Source organism: Limulus polyphemus, unplaced genomic scaffold, assembly GCF_000517525.1.
Source record: "Limulus polyphemus unplaced genomic scaffold, Limulus_polyphemus-2.1.2 Scaffold325, whole genome shotgun sequence".
In the NCBI taxonomy this organism is placed as follows: Eukaryota; Metazoa; Arthropoda; class Merostomata; order Xiphosura; family Limulidae; genus Limulus; species Limulus polyphemus.
Genome location: NW_013665935.1, coordinates 635,775 through 649,739, shown reverse-complemented (window position 1 = coordinate 649,739; position 13,965 = coordinate 635,775). Strand labels below are relative to the sequence as shown.

Here is a 13,965-nt window from a genome sequence, read left to right as displayed (position 1 = left end):
CCACCGTTTGCCTGGATGACTGCTGCAACCCTGATTTGTTGAAGCGTTATCTGTCGCCATTCTCGGTGCAAGTGAGCTTCTAACTGTTGCAATGTCTGTGGAGGAGGCTCCAAAGCCTGTATTCGCCTACCCAATTGGTCCCAGATGCTCTATAGGGTTGAGATCTGGACTTCTTGCTGGCCAAGGAAGAGTGTTGACGGATTCATTCTCTAAATAAGCCTTTACTGCCCTAGAGCGATGAGGTCTAGCGTTGTCATCCATGAATAAAGGTCTTGACGCTAACGTGTGGTTGTCAAAATGAGGCACAACTACAGGTGTAAGCACGTCCCTGGTGTACTTTTCGCCAGTAAGGTTGCCATTGATTGTTACCAAATCCAGCTTGCAATCATGCGAGACACAGCCCCATACCATAACTGAGCCCCCACCAAAAGGCACTGTTGGAACAATGTTTATTGGATTGTAAGCTGCGTTACGATGCCTCCAAACACGGGTTCGACCATCCGTTACGTCTGACCAGTGTATTCGTCGCCAGGTTTGAAGGTTCCAGTTCTGCCTTGCTCTGCACCAGGCCAACCTCTCCCTGCGATGGCGATCGTCAAGTGTCGGGCATTTTATGACTCTCCTTGACTTCAGTCCCGCAGATTTTTGGTCGTAATCTGTCAACCAGAACAGTAAGAAATCGTTTGGTAACCACTGCCTTTTAAGACGGGTGCTTGTTGCAAACGGATTTCGTCTGACCAATCTACCAAGTGTGGAATTTTTTAACCTACTTTATTACACATAAAGATGTACATATATTTTAAATCTATTTGATGTATGCAAATCAGAAGTAATTATTACCCTTGAGTCTTGAAAAGTGTGTTTTATATTGTCTTTTAAAGAATAGTTTAATGGGCCCACCATTTTTGTTAATGTAAGTGAAAGTAATTTAAGGTATGGAAAATTTATTGTTCTGGAAGTAAAAAAATCTTGGACAGCAACAGACTTTGAAACATGTCCAAAGCCAATCTGTAGCAGAATCCTTAGTGTGAAGGTTATGGCTGAGAAAAAGAAAGCTATTATGACTAAGTTGAGCATATATCGTGATAGTGTTATGGTGGAGTAATAAAAAAGGACTTGGAATTGACAAAGGCTAACAAGCCAAAAGTCATAACTTCCAAGCAAACTTTGAAATCAAGTGTTGTTTTCATGAGAAACAAAAGATTGCCACAGAATCACAGCAATCCCATTCAAGCAGCTAACTGCCAGATTTCCTCATGTAGCTCCAATGGACTTTGTGCTTCCTTCGTTAACATGGTTTTGAAAGTCAGTGTCTATGTGCAGTGGAAGTTCTGTAGCAAGATTCTGAAAATGTGTGGTTGTGCAATCTGTGATTGGCCTCATCATTTTTTGCATAAGCTTGTTACAGTGGAAATTGTGGTGTTGGGCAATAATGCATCGTCAAGGCCATCAGTCAGCATAACTGACATCACGGGATGCTCTCCCCTTCCCCTCTCAGTTGCTCAGTGGTAAGTCTGAAGGGTTATAACACTAAAAATTGATTTTTGATACCTGTGTTTGGCACAGCACAAATAGCCTATTGTGTAGCTTTATGCTTAACAACAAACAAATAGAACATTGGAGGATATAGTTTCAAGGGCAGCTCATGATCTTGGAACCACTTAAATAAAATGTGATTAATCTTTACTGTTAGGCTAGCTGTGTTTTGTAAATTTGTGAAGAGTTTCCAACCTAAAAGTAAGATATTTTATTTTTCTGTTTTCATATGTGAGCTCTTCGAAATTTTAGAAATTGACTTTGTGTTATACTTACATATTTTTCTAAAAAGTCCCGTTTACAGAAGATTATAACAGTTGAATGATTATTGCTACCAGGATGCTTGATTGAAACAAAAGAAAAGGTTATCATGTGACTCAGTTTTGTATGAGTAGAGAAATCAATACTGTTAAAGTTGTTTTTCATGTTATAAAATGCTTTCTTGTTCATTTGGTCTGTTTTATTTATTGCATTTACTTATCACCATAATTGTAATCCTTTAGTCATATACATAACTGAAAAACAGAGGATTAATTAAATGGATATTCCATAGTGAATTTGCTAAAAGTTTATTTCAGGTTTAGTCGGGAATTCTTTCAGGGCAATGGTTTCATGGTTATATTAATCAGTAACAAGTTTTTATATAAACTTAAGTTGTATTTCTTACATCTTTATAGTTATATTCTTTTTTAAGGTGCAAAGTGTTTTCACTACATAGTTATATTGGATATTTACATATGTTGTGCTCATAAATATATCTGTACTCATTAATGAAATAAGAATTCTTGTTTTAGATTGTTAACCAAGCACTACAGATGCATGGTGGGTATGGTTACTTGAAGGACTATGCTGTCCAACAATACTTGAGAGATATTCGTGTTCATCAAATTCTAGAAGGTAAAAGCTATGCTTATATTTAGACTATAGTTTCGGTTCCTTTATGAAATAAGTAAATTTATTTAGGAGTAATTTTAGCCATCAAGTAATGGTACAAGGAACAAAAGAGGCACATTTATAAGTGATGTGTGCAGAGTGCTGTAGTAATAGAAAACAACTCATGTTTAAATTTAAGTAAATTGATATAAGACTTCTGTAAAATGTGTCTTTAGGATGTGTCACTCATCTGTATTTTGTACTTGTACCAAAAAAAATGTACTAAATATGTGAGTGAAAGATTAGATTATAACATTAAAACACATGTATGAAAAATGATTAATAGCTAAAATTACATATTCAGACTAATCTTGACACTCCCAACCATCATCATCCAAAATAAAACTGCTGTTATAAGATTTATAACTCCAATGAGGTGAAGTGCCATAGGTTTGGAAAACATTAAAAATGTTTTACTGTAGTTCTTTCCATTTTCCAATAGGTGTGGAAATGGTTTAAAAAAAAGAAAAACAATAGGAATAGTTTTTTAACACTTTTTGCATAGTTATATATATAAGAAATGAGAGTAGAACTGGGGTGTGTATGTGTGTGTGTGTGTGTGTGTGTATATATATATTAGGTAAGTAAATATATACTTATTTAAATATTGTTAGACCCCATAAAATCAGTTCATTGTTGATATAATCACAGGTTCATTTATTAGTTTTTGGACTGTTATGTTTTATAGAATATACAATAGTATTAAAATAATCTATGGTATAAATCAGTACTTAAAAACAAAGATTACTAAGGTTACTCTTCATATTCAGTGAGGTTTAAAATGAGACAGTGAAATACTTCTTATATGTTTGTCTGGGTTTGGATTATTCTTCTCATCCAGTCATGCTTACTCTAATAAAGACTGTAGGCTAGTCTTTAATTTTTATTGAGTCATTCATGCACCAGGTTCAAAAGTTTTTGAAAGTTTGGTACATTTACTTTAAAATTAGGTTAGTAAATTTTCTTTTTGCACATTCATAATACTAAAAAGTATGTAGCCTCAAAAATGAGATGAATAACAAATTAAGTACTCTGTCAACTTAATGATTGTTATACACAATTATGTAAGATGAGGTCAAAATCAAATCCCTCCGATGCCAAAATAGCACATAGAATCTGGTGCTGAACTATAGCTTAATTGACACAAGTTGATGAGAATGATGATACATTCTTCCTGCCAGTTCATTGCATGTTAACCCCCCAGCTAACAGCTAGTACTCATTATATAGCTAGATAGATTGTATGTATGTCTTTTGGTGTTATTGAAAACAATGAGATGCATTAGTTGTGTATTGCTAATCAGACCATCTGCATGTGGAAAGCATCCAAATGCAGATAATATTTTGTTGATCAAATGTATTCGAATTTCCAAAAAAAGGTTTTAAAAATATTTTGCAAATATCATCCTTGGCACAATGTGTGTAATGTGTGCTTAAATTAGATTTTCAAATATGTTTATTTTCTTATAAAAAAAAAAAATCATATTTTTTGAATAGCTAAAGGTTTTTAATGAAAGATTTAATGCTTTATTATTGGTATTTCCTCTTCATTTATCTTATAAACCTTAGACTAAAGTGGAATTGTTTAATACATGTTATGATGCAGTTTTTATTTGATTTTTAATGCAAAGTGGAGTTACTATCTTTTTTATTTCCTTTATTTCTAAGTTTGCATATATTTTAGTTTTTATGTAGTTTTCTCATGTATTTTGAAAAGCAGTTGATAATGTTACACTCTTGAAGGTACACATATCACTTATGGTGGTGCTATTGCAACTATTCATTTTATTATGATTTATTTAGTATTCAAATAAATTTATTTTTTTTGCTTAATAAAAACCAAATTTCACTCCTGATACCCCCCATCTAAACAAACCACATATTCCAGACATTTTGCTGAGGTTCAGTAACATTGCTGTGTAACCTTTTAAGTTTAGTATGCAAGCTAATTATGATTTTTAAAGTTCTTCAAACTAACTTTGCACTGAATATGTCAATTTTTAAGTTCCTAATTTCATACTAAATTCATATATAAAACATTCTCTCAAATTTGATTTATATTTTTAACAAGCTGGAGTACCCGTTCCCTGGACGAAGGTTATGTAAATTCATGATTAATGAAAGGTTATCATAGGAGTGAAAAGTTGCTTCCCTTGTATGTAATTATAATAAATGCAAAAATTGTCATAAAAACCACAAAACACAAAATGTAAAACTGCAACTTTACATGTATTTCCCCATGGACCCAATGAACCTCCATAACAAATTTGTTGAAGATCCATCCACACCCTGCAAAGTAGCTATATGGACATGCAACAGACAGTACTATTATATTTATATAGATTTTTGTTATTTAATTAAACATTATATCCATTAAAGACATGATTAAGTGTGGTCCATTGTAAGTGTGCCAGACCATGGATCCATGGTTAGCTCCCCTTTACTGGCAAAAAAATTGTGATCCTTACTCTCAGGCTGTGGGTGCATTTTAAGAGTGAAAGTCAAAACCAAATATTCAATTAGAGGAGCCCACATGATGTTAACTAGAGTTGCCTTCCCTGTAGTCTATCACTTGAAAATTAGTGATGACTAGTGCAGATAGCTCTCAAATAGCTTTGCACGAAATTCAGCAAGCAATAATTAGATAGTTTTGTTATGAATCGAGTTCAGAAAATATTGAGAGTGAAAAATAACAAGTATGAAAAAAAGTGTTTTAAAAATTGTTAATATAAAAAATTATTCAACCTAAAAACTAAATAAAATTCTGAAAACTTTTATTTACCAATAACTTGTGTATTCAGTTTACTGAGTACTCGGCAGAAAGCTTTCAAATGAACAATATTGATATATTTCTTCAAGGAATAATACTGGAATTTAGTTTAAGAACTTCTAAGACTTTTTAAGATCATTTTTCAAACATCATAGGGGTGTTTTATAACAATAAACAATGAGGGTCTAAATTATATAAATTACTTTTTTTAAATATCTGTACATTAGTAATGGTGTAAGATTTTTCCATTTAGTCTAAAAGTTTTAATTAATTCAACAAAAAATAATCAAAATTTGGTTTTTAAAAAGGTATTAAAAATGTCAAGGTATCTAGGAAAATCAATTTATCAAGAAATTACTGAAGATTGTGTTTACTTTGTGGAATAATTGGAAATATGCTTTAGAAACCATATTTTAGTATTGTTAAATTGTTGATATAAAATAAAAGATAATTATAACCTGATTCAAATGAACTTGTTTTTTTACACTCTCTTATGTGATAGATGTGAAGACCGTTTATTAAGAAATAGTTAGTTTTATTAATAAAAATTGCAATAGATATAAACAGATTTGAAGGAAAAGAAGAAAATTGTACATTTCATAAATACATCATTTATTCACAACTATGGTTTTGCCAGTAAAGACATCATCAGGTACAGACTGAAATGTATCAAGTATTGTGATATTTATTTCATTGGTTTTATAAGGATTGGAAGCATGTGTGTTTGAGTTGTTTTATACATGAGTATACTTACCTCTCTGCATATAGTAGCATCTGGTCTCCCTTGGAGATTTTACGCATACCACTAGCCTCAAGCTATCTCCCACCTGAGACATGTTATAATGTGAATTGTGTAGTCAAAGATGTAATCATTGTGTAACAATAGACCTTCATCAATAGGAGGGTAACACATCTTCCATGTGCAATAGATTGCCACTTGCACTCAAAATTATATCCATTCTTATCCTCAGCACTTCTTTAATGGATGTGTTTCTTTAAGTTTAAACTTAATAAATTTTGTTAACTTTCTTTGGTTTCCTTTTGTTTTGTTTTATCCTCGATTTATAGCTAAATCACTACTAAATAACAAAAAAATAATTTTGACCTGGAAAATTGCTACAACAACCATGAATTCTCAAGTGACAGTGACTACTACTTCCTCTCAAGGTTCTGGCAATGTTGCAAACACTGCCTGTACTTTGCCTATGGCAACTGGAGGCTCATTGTTTGTGGAAGACATTACCATCTTAGTTTTTCATATGTGGGTTCTATGATACCTTACTTGCTTTATTTTCCTGTCTGAAGTGCATTCTCCTGTCTCTGAACCTGACCATGAGGATGGTGACTTTGATCGACCTCCTGGAATTGCAAATGACTTCTCTTTACCTGTTAAGGACATGTTCCTCTTACAAATCTCTGTGTGGATTTGATTACTCAGTTTTGTTCAATACTTTCTCTCTCTCTCTCTCCCATGTCTTCTGATTCTTCCCATTTGTTACAATGTGACTCTCATCCTGAGGATTATTTGGTGTTCCCTCCTTCTCCAGACATACATGTCTGTGTTGATTCATTTTTGGATCAGCTTCATTCCCACTCTCAACTCCCTCATCCTCTTTAACTCCAGGATTCCTTCACCATGGTTATATCTGTTTCCCCTTTTTCCATTCTTGGAGTCCTTCTACCTGCTTGGAGGATTGACCCCTATCTCCAGTCATACCGTCTAGTGCTCAGTTTCCTGTCTTTGTCTTACTCTTCTTCTTCATTACCTATTCTCTTTTCATCTCCTCTCTGAAGCTCCACACTGTGATTCTAATAGTTTTTTGGAAATCTACAGTCATTCCTTGTCAATACCTTAGTCAGAATTTTGTCTTTTGCCTTGTCTCTGCTTAGTTGGTTCCTCCATTGTTGGGACTTTCTGGGACATGATGTTTATCTCTTTACCATTGGACTTCTAGAGACCAATGGAAAATCTCTAACAATCTCTCTCTGTCCTCTATTGTGATGCTACTGCCTTTCCTTCTTGAGGATCTATCTTTGTGGCTGGATTATGCCACATTATGACCAGCATCCCTTTTCTACCCCCATGTCTGGATTTTCATCTCTTCATCAATGCATCTCTTTCAGATTGGGGCACACCTGTATCTCCCCCAGCAGTTCTGTATGTGGATGCTCTCATTCAGGACTGGTCTTATCTCTTTCTGTATGTGGATCCTCCTCTAGGTCTTCTCCCATGTGTCTTGTCATTGATTTATAACACTCCTTGTCAAATCCAGTTGGTAGCACCTTTTTGGCTGGCTCAGTCTTGGTTTCCTCTTCTTCATCAACTGGCATCCAGGGTACATCTTCTTCTGCTTCCATGTTGGTCACTCATGCTCCAACCTCAAACATCTTTCTTCTGGGAATGTCATCCCCTTATCTTCATTCATTGGGATTTGTTCAGTCCCTTTCTCGCCGGTCAGGTTTCTATGACTGTTGCCCTTCTACTCTCTTTGCCTATGAACAAAAGTAGTGTGTTTTTTGCCACTGGTCAATCCACTGCTCTCTACTACCAGGCTTTTGTACTGTTGCTCACCTTTCACCTCTTTTTTTTTTCTATGTTTCTGTCTTTTCATTTTGTTCCAGTCCTTCTAAATTCATTATCCTCATTATGTGGTTCCTTTTCCCAACTAGAACCTTAATGTGGTTCTACATGCTCTTACATGCCCCATTGAAACCATTTCTTTCATAAGACCTATTTCCTTCTTTTTTTGCTTGTGGTCATTGCAGATCTGATCTTTATGCATTGGATGCCTTCTGTGCTTTGTTTCCCAGATCTTCTTTGATCCTATTCACTGACCATTCATTTCTTTCTAAAAGATCATACCTTTTCCCCCATTATTCTTCTGTTGATCTCAGCCCTCTGTGCTAACCCTAATTACATTTTATGTCCAGTTCAGGAGGTCAGATGTTACTTAGCATGCACAGCTCCATGTCGGGATTCCTGCTATCATTTATTCTCACCATGGGATCCCTCTTCATTCAGGGATCTCTTTTCCTCTGCACTTACTGGATGGATTCATCAGCTCATCCAAAATATCCATTCCTCCCTGGATGGAGATGCTTGAAGGCTGTATCACATCTCATCACCTCAAATCTGCCACTTGACTGAATCTCTGGCCTCACACTTTTAACAACCTATGAATGAAATCCTCTAAGCTGGAAATTGAACTATGCCCAACACCTTTGTCTCCCATTATATCCACTATCTGATGGTTTCATCTTCTCCCTAAGGCTATTGCTTCCCCCCAGTTGTCATTTTCCAGTTTACTCACTCTCTTTAATGGGTAAGTGCCTCTTTTATTTTCTTACCTGCTTACACTGTTTTCCCATTTACATCTTGGAACCCAACAGGTGGTCGGTGTTGTCTCATAGAGTATACCTAGTACTTTAATATTGCATCAAGTTAGGTGTAACAGAAAGTGTTAAACTCATCTACCCTAGCCTCTAAATTGCCCACTGCTGAGATGGGGGTTTTCAGAGGCCACTACAGTGATCTATATGTGTGTATATATATATTTGTGTGTGTGTGTGTGTGTGATTTTTTTTTTCATTTTTCATTGAAGACTGTACCTTCTATGGACTACCATGGAAAAAACTGCCACCAAAAGAGTGTCTGCCCACTTCCCTGTCTTTTGCATGCTGGCTTTTCAAATTAGGTTTTGCAGTAACCCATTGCACTTTCTCTAGTAAAAGACCTCTGTGGCAGCTACATCCATCTGGGTCTGAGCACATCTCTGATGTCTCCTCAATGCGAATTCCTCCCATTGGTCTTCAAGTGGAGCACAGGAGACCCTTGCTGCTCCCATTTCCTAGCTGCTAGGGTCATTGACTCGGAGAGTTCCTCACTGGTTGTGTAATACCTCTGGAGAAAGTCCAAGTAGGCAGCATAATCCAGTAGGAAATATGGCAGGGATGTCCATATCACCCCCTATTATATAATTTGCCAGGTTTGGCCAGCAGGATGGGACAAAGTGTTCTCCTCATGTTACAGAAAGGGACTTAGTCCCCATTCCTGTATGTAAGGTTAGTAAATTGTACTACAGAACACATACCAAGTATGGTCAAATTATTGCCCAAATCATACTGCACTTCATATCCAACCGACCTGTTCTGTGCAAATGCTTGGTTGCTCATGTCTTTTTCTGCCCATCCCTGTAACACATTTGTTCATTTTGTTTGCCTCCTTTTATACTTCTATTGGGCGAAGATAGACCTTGTGACATCAGTACCTCAGACAGACAGAGTGACAACTCTGCTTTGTATTTATAATTAGCAAAAGAACTTGAGCTTTGCATCTGCTTCGTTGATGTGACACCATGGGGCTGTGTTATACCCCATGCAAGTCTAGTTAACATGGAAGATTTAGAGTTCAGAAAGTAGGCATTAAGTGAGTAGTAAGGGTGGAAATTGGAATAACATTATCACACAAACTGTTCATACAAGGGAAAATTGCAATAGCTGTATTATACAAACCATTCACATAACTGTTTATTTAAACTATCTTTTTTTTTTCATCAGAATTGGTTCAGTAAGTTCCTCACAACAACTTGTGATATCAAGACACTAGACACACAGATGGAAAACTTTACGTTATTTGCTTAGATGACTTATCTTTTCCTACATCTTTTAGGCTTGCATGTTTGAAACTGAAGGAATTATGTATGAAATATTTTAATATTTTTTTTATAATAACACATTTGCGTACATTGGGAATTTTCATACATTTTTTCTGTTATTCCAAAGTCACAAATCTCCACTTAGTATCAGACACTGACATCTTAGTAAGAGAATATATACAAATTATTACTTCACAAAGAAATAACAAATAGAAGATAATAATGTCATTAGACAAGATAATTTCATATTTCAAAACGTCAGTATATTTTGAATCAAATTTGAGTAATTTAAAATTTATGCTCAAAAATAATTTCTTCTGAATAATTACCTTGTTAGTTCCCAATTGCCATAAGATTTAATTTTATAATGTATACAAAATAATCTAAAAATGGGGCAGATGTAGTTTTCATTTCATTTATCATAAAATGAATATTTCTTGTAACACAAAGTTTAGTTAGAACTGCTTCTAGCATATTTCCCTAAAGTACTGTTTGTTATCATTGTTTTTGTTTTGATTCTCTCATATTTTTATCTAGGAACCAATGAAATTATGCAACTTATAGTGTCTCGAGACATCTTGCAGAACTGAGAATAACTAGAAGCTGATGATACGTGAATCTAAGAAAGCTAGTGCATGAACAAAGTTCAGTAGCATAACCTTGGACTTCTTCTTGTGTATTTATAAAGATTGGAGCTATGTAGTGGTTCATTTGTTTTCTTCTGAAAATAAAAAATTAAATAGAAAATATTTTTGATGAACTTTGACAAGCATATAGTCAGTTGTAAAACTGTCACTTTACATTCATCCACACAAGATGAGAAATTATTGAAACCGTATAAAAAATTGCTGATTAAAACAATAACAAAAAATATAGTTTTTTATTAATTATTCGTAGGCTGCCAATGGAGTCCACAGTCTTGTATTCTGGATTACATCAGTATTTTATACAGGAATATGTGTTTTATTTGTAACATTAACTTTTTCATTTGTAGTAAATTTTACATCGGAACCTGTCAGTTTTTTTAGGATTATTATTAGTGTTAAACATTTTGTACATGTTTGTAAGTAAAAGTTTATTGAAACTTGAAAATTTGGAATATTTTGGTTTTGGTTTGAAGAACCATTATCATTATTTAAAAGTACAGTTTATGTGTAAAAATATATACTTTTAGGAGTATGTATAGTAAGTTGAAAATTGTTATTTCTTCGTGTACCAAACATTTTATTGAATTATGTCTACGAAACACTGGAAAAAGTAGTGTACCTTCTTAGTATGTTCACTGTAAAAATCAAATTTAAATTAAAGTGATTAATTGTATATTGAGAATTGAAACAATTAATTTAAGCTATCTGTACAACACATAGTTTAAACATATATTACTGTATATACTTAATCACTTGTCAGTAATGCTTGTTGCATCATATGTTAAAATATTTCAATTATCTTTTATTTTAGATAAAAATAATAATCTAAATTTATTTTGTCACAAATATTTAATAATGTTTAGGAAATTTTGCAACTACACTTTGTGTGGGAACATTATATGTATTATTTAATCAGTAGATATATATTTGGCTAACATAATTTTTGAATATTACAGTATAAATGTTTTAGGTGCATTACAATATTTCAAATCAAAACTTTTAAACTGAAATAATTGAAGACAACATTCAACACAATTTTCACAGTGTTCACTTTACATCAGATTGTATGTAATCACTAGTAAAATGATACTTTCAAGTATTTAGTTTTTGTTGACAAGTTTTTGGATGATTAATAAATCTGTTTAAATTAATAATTGGGCCTAAAAAAAAGTCAAAATAAACTACATTATTTTAAAGTTATAAACCAAACCTCATACAAGTTTACTTATAGTTAATATGCCAAGAATATATGTGAATATTTTGAAAACAAAATTGTTTAAAGCAGTTTGTTTTATCAAAAAAAATTTGTAATAAACTCATTGTTTGAATAAACACGATGGGCTTTACTCTAAAGACTTCCAGTAATGAGTTTTGTAATAACTTCTGTAAAAACAATTTGCACAGATAACTTTAAATAAGTTTCGAAACTGAATAATATGCATGTAATCCTTCAAGGTAATTAAGACATTAGCAATGCTTTTTTTTTTGCACATGCAATTCTTTGGAGTACATTTGTGTATGAGCTTTTGGAAGTTTCACAGTAATGCTGTTATTTTGTCATTCAATGTATAAGATATACAAGATCTTAATTTACATTGTGTGTATGATCATTTAGATCTGAATAAGTATTCTTAGAGTACAAATCTGAGTAAAAACGTAAGATTTACAAAGAACTGATACAGGTTTGTTTGCTCAAAAGTGCAAAAAACGTTTCATTAAGCAGCAGTTTTTAAGTCTATAAAAATGAATCCAGTAATATGTAACAAACAACTAAGGGATGATAATAATATATTGGTGAATGAAATAAGTGGAAACAACTATATCATATCATTGTTTTAAATATGTGAAGGTTTTTTTAAGTTTTTCTGTGATGAATGATAACTATATAATAAACATGAGATTGATGATTACAGGTATATATATAGTGGTTTTTACATTGTTTAAAAGCTCCTAGTGTATAGAATTTATTGAGGTTTAGGGTAACATAAAAGTGTTCTTATATAAAGTACAAAACATAATTATAATATTATTTGAAATATTTAAATAAAGCTTTTTGTTAACATTGTAGTGGTGATTTATTTTTCTATGAAGATATGTTAATTTTTTAATATTAGAAATCGGTGTATATCCAGGAGGAATTTTCTGGTTTCCCACAACCCCACCAGACGCGCGCACACCTTTTTTTCGTTTTCTATTTGAGAATAGTATACATTATATTCTCATATAGGGGTCTCAAGTTTTATCTTTCCTTCAAAAATCCCATTAACATGCAATTTTAAAGTTAATCTTTCTTTTAAATCTGGAAGTGATGAATGTTTTTCCAATTTCTTTTAATATTTCCTCTGAAATCTCTGCTTGGTCACAACACACTTGCGTACTTCAAAGGTAGATTTATCATCTGACTTAGAACTCTTCTCTATTTGGATAATTATCCACAAGTCTGCGAATTTAAACTTCATAAAAACTGTTTTGGTTTTAATAACGGATTTCCCATAACTTAGCCACGTAGATTTCGAAAATAATATTCAATTTTTTTCTATTACGTAAAGATTTGTTTCAAGTCGGGAAGAAGAAAAAACTTACTTAGATCAAATTATTATTTCGTTTACTACAATGTACATTTTTCATTATTATGTTTGTTAACAAAAATACAAACAAACTGAAGAAGAGGGAAGAATTGATGTCAAACGAATATACATCCTCATTCATCACGATTTTTGTGTGAAATTACGTCTTTTAGTCTCAAAACTACGTGTTGTGGCCTTTCTTTTATGTATTGCGTCTGGAGCATCTTGTTTCAATAGCCCCCTAGTAGCACAGCGGAATGTCTACGCTCTTGTACCGCTAGAAACCGGGTTTCGATACACGTGGTGGGCAGAGCTTTGTGTAGCTTTATGCTTAATAACAAACAACAACAACAATCTCGTTTCAATGACCAGCAGTAATCAGCCATCATGCTGATGTCCCACCTTCCCTGATGTCTTTGTGAAACCTTTCCAGAAATTTCAGTTTGATAACAATCTCTATCATTATTGTTTTTGACATCAGAATCAGATGAAACTGTATAAAGAGTCCCCGGTGGAGTAGGTACAGGTACATCAAGTCCATGAGCAACAGGTATTATAGCAGATTGAAGGTTTGGATAAGAAATTTCCTTTTTATTTCGAGTGTTGTAGCCTTGCACGTTACATGACTAAAAATGGCAGTCATCTCCATGGTTTCTAAGCTTACGCCAGACCATTAGAATTCCAAAAGGCAAAGAGTTTTTCTCACCTTTAGTTCCTTGTCTCAACTGTTCGACACAAACGGTGCGAACTTTCTACAGAGCCCATAATTTGTCTTGGTCCCCAAGTTATATTCCTAAATACGCGTAATAGGCTTTTTTGACAAATTTTGTAATATTTTTCCTTTGTTTCTTTACAACA

General features: G+C 33.4%; 1 protein-coding gene across 10 annotated transcripts in view; it reads left to right on the top strand.

The window, feature by feature from the left end:
* Positions 1–12,279, top strand: part of LOC106457399 (isobutyryl-CoA dehydrogenase, mitochondrial-like) — a 58,959-nt gene extending 46,680 nt beyond the window's left edge. For all 10 annotated transcript variants that reach the window (XM_013916810.2, XM_022383303.1, XM_022383301.1 and 7 more), the window contains 2 exons: positions 2,331–2,433; positions 10,431–12,279. In XM_013916810.2, the coding sequence (XP_013772264.1) occupies positions 2,331–2,433; positions 10,431–10,483 (156 nt within the window). In that variant the 3' untranslated portion in view covers positions 10,484–12,279. The remainder of the gene's footprint in view (positions 1–2,330; positions 2,434–10,430) is intronic.
* The last annotated feature ends 1,686 nt before the right edge of the window (positions 12,280–13,965 follow it).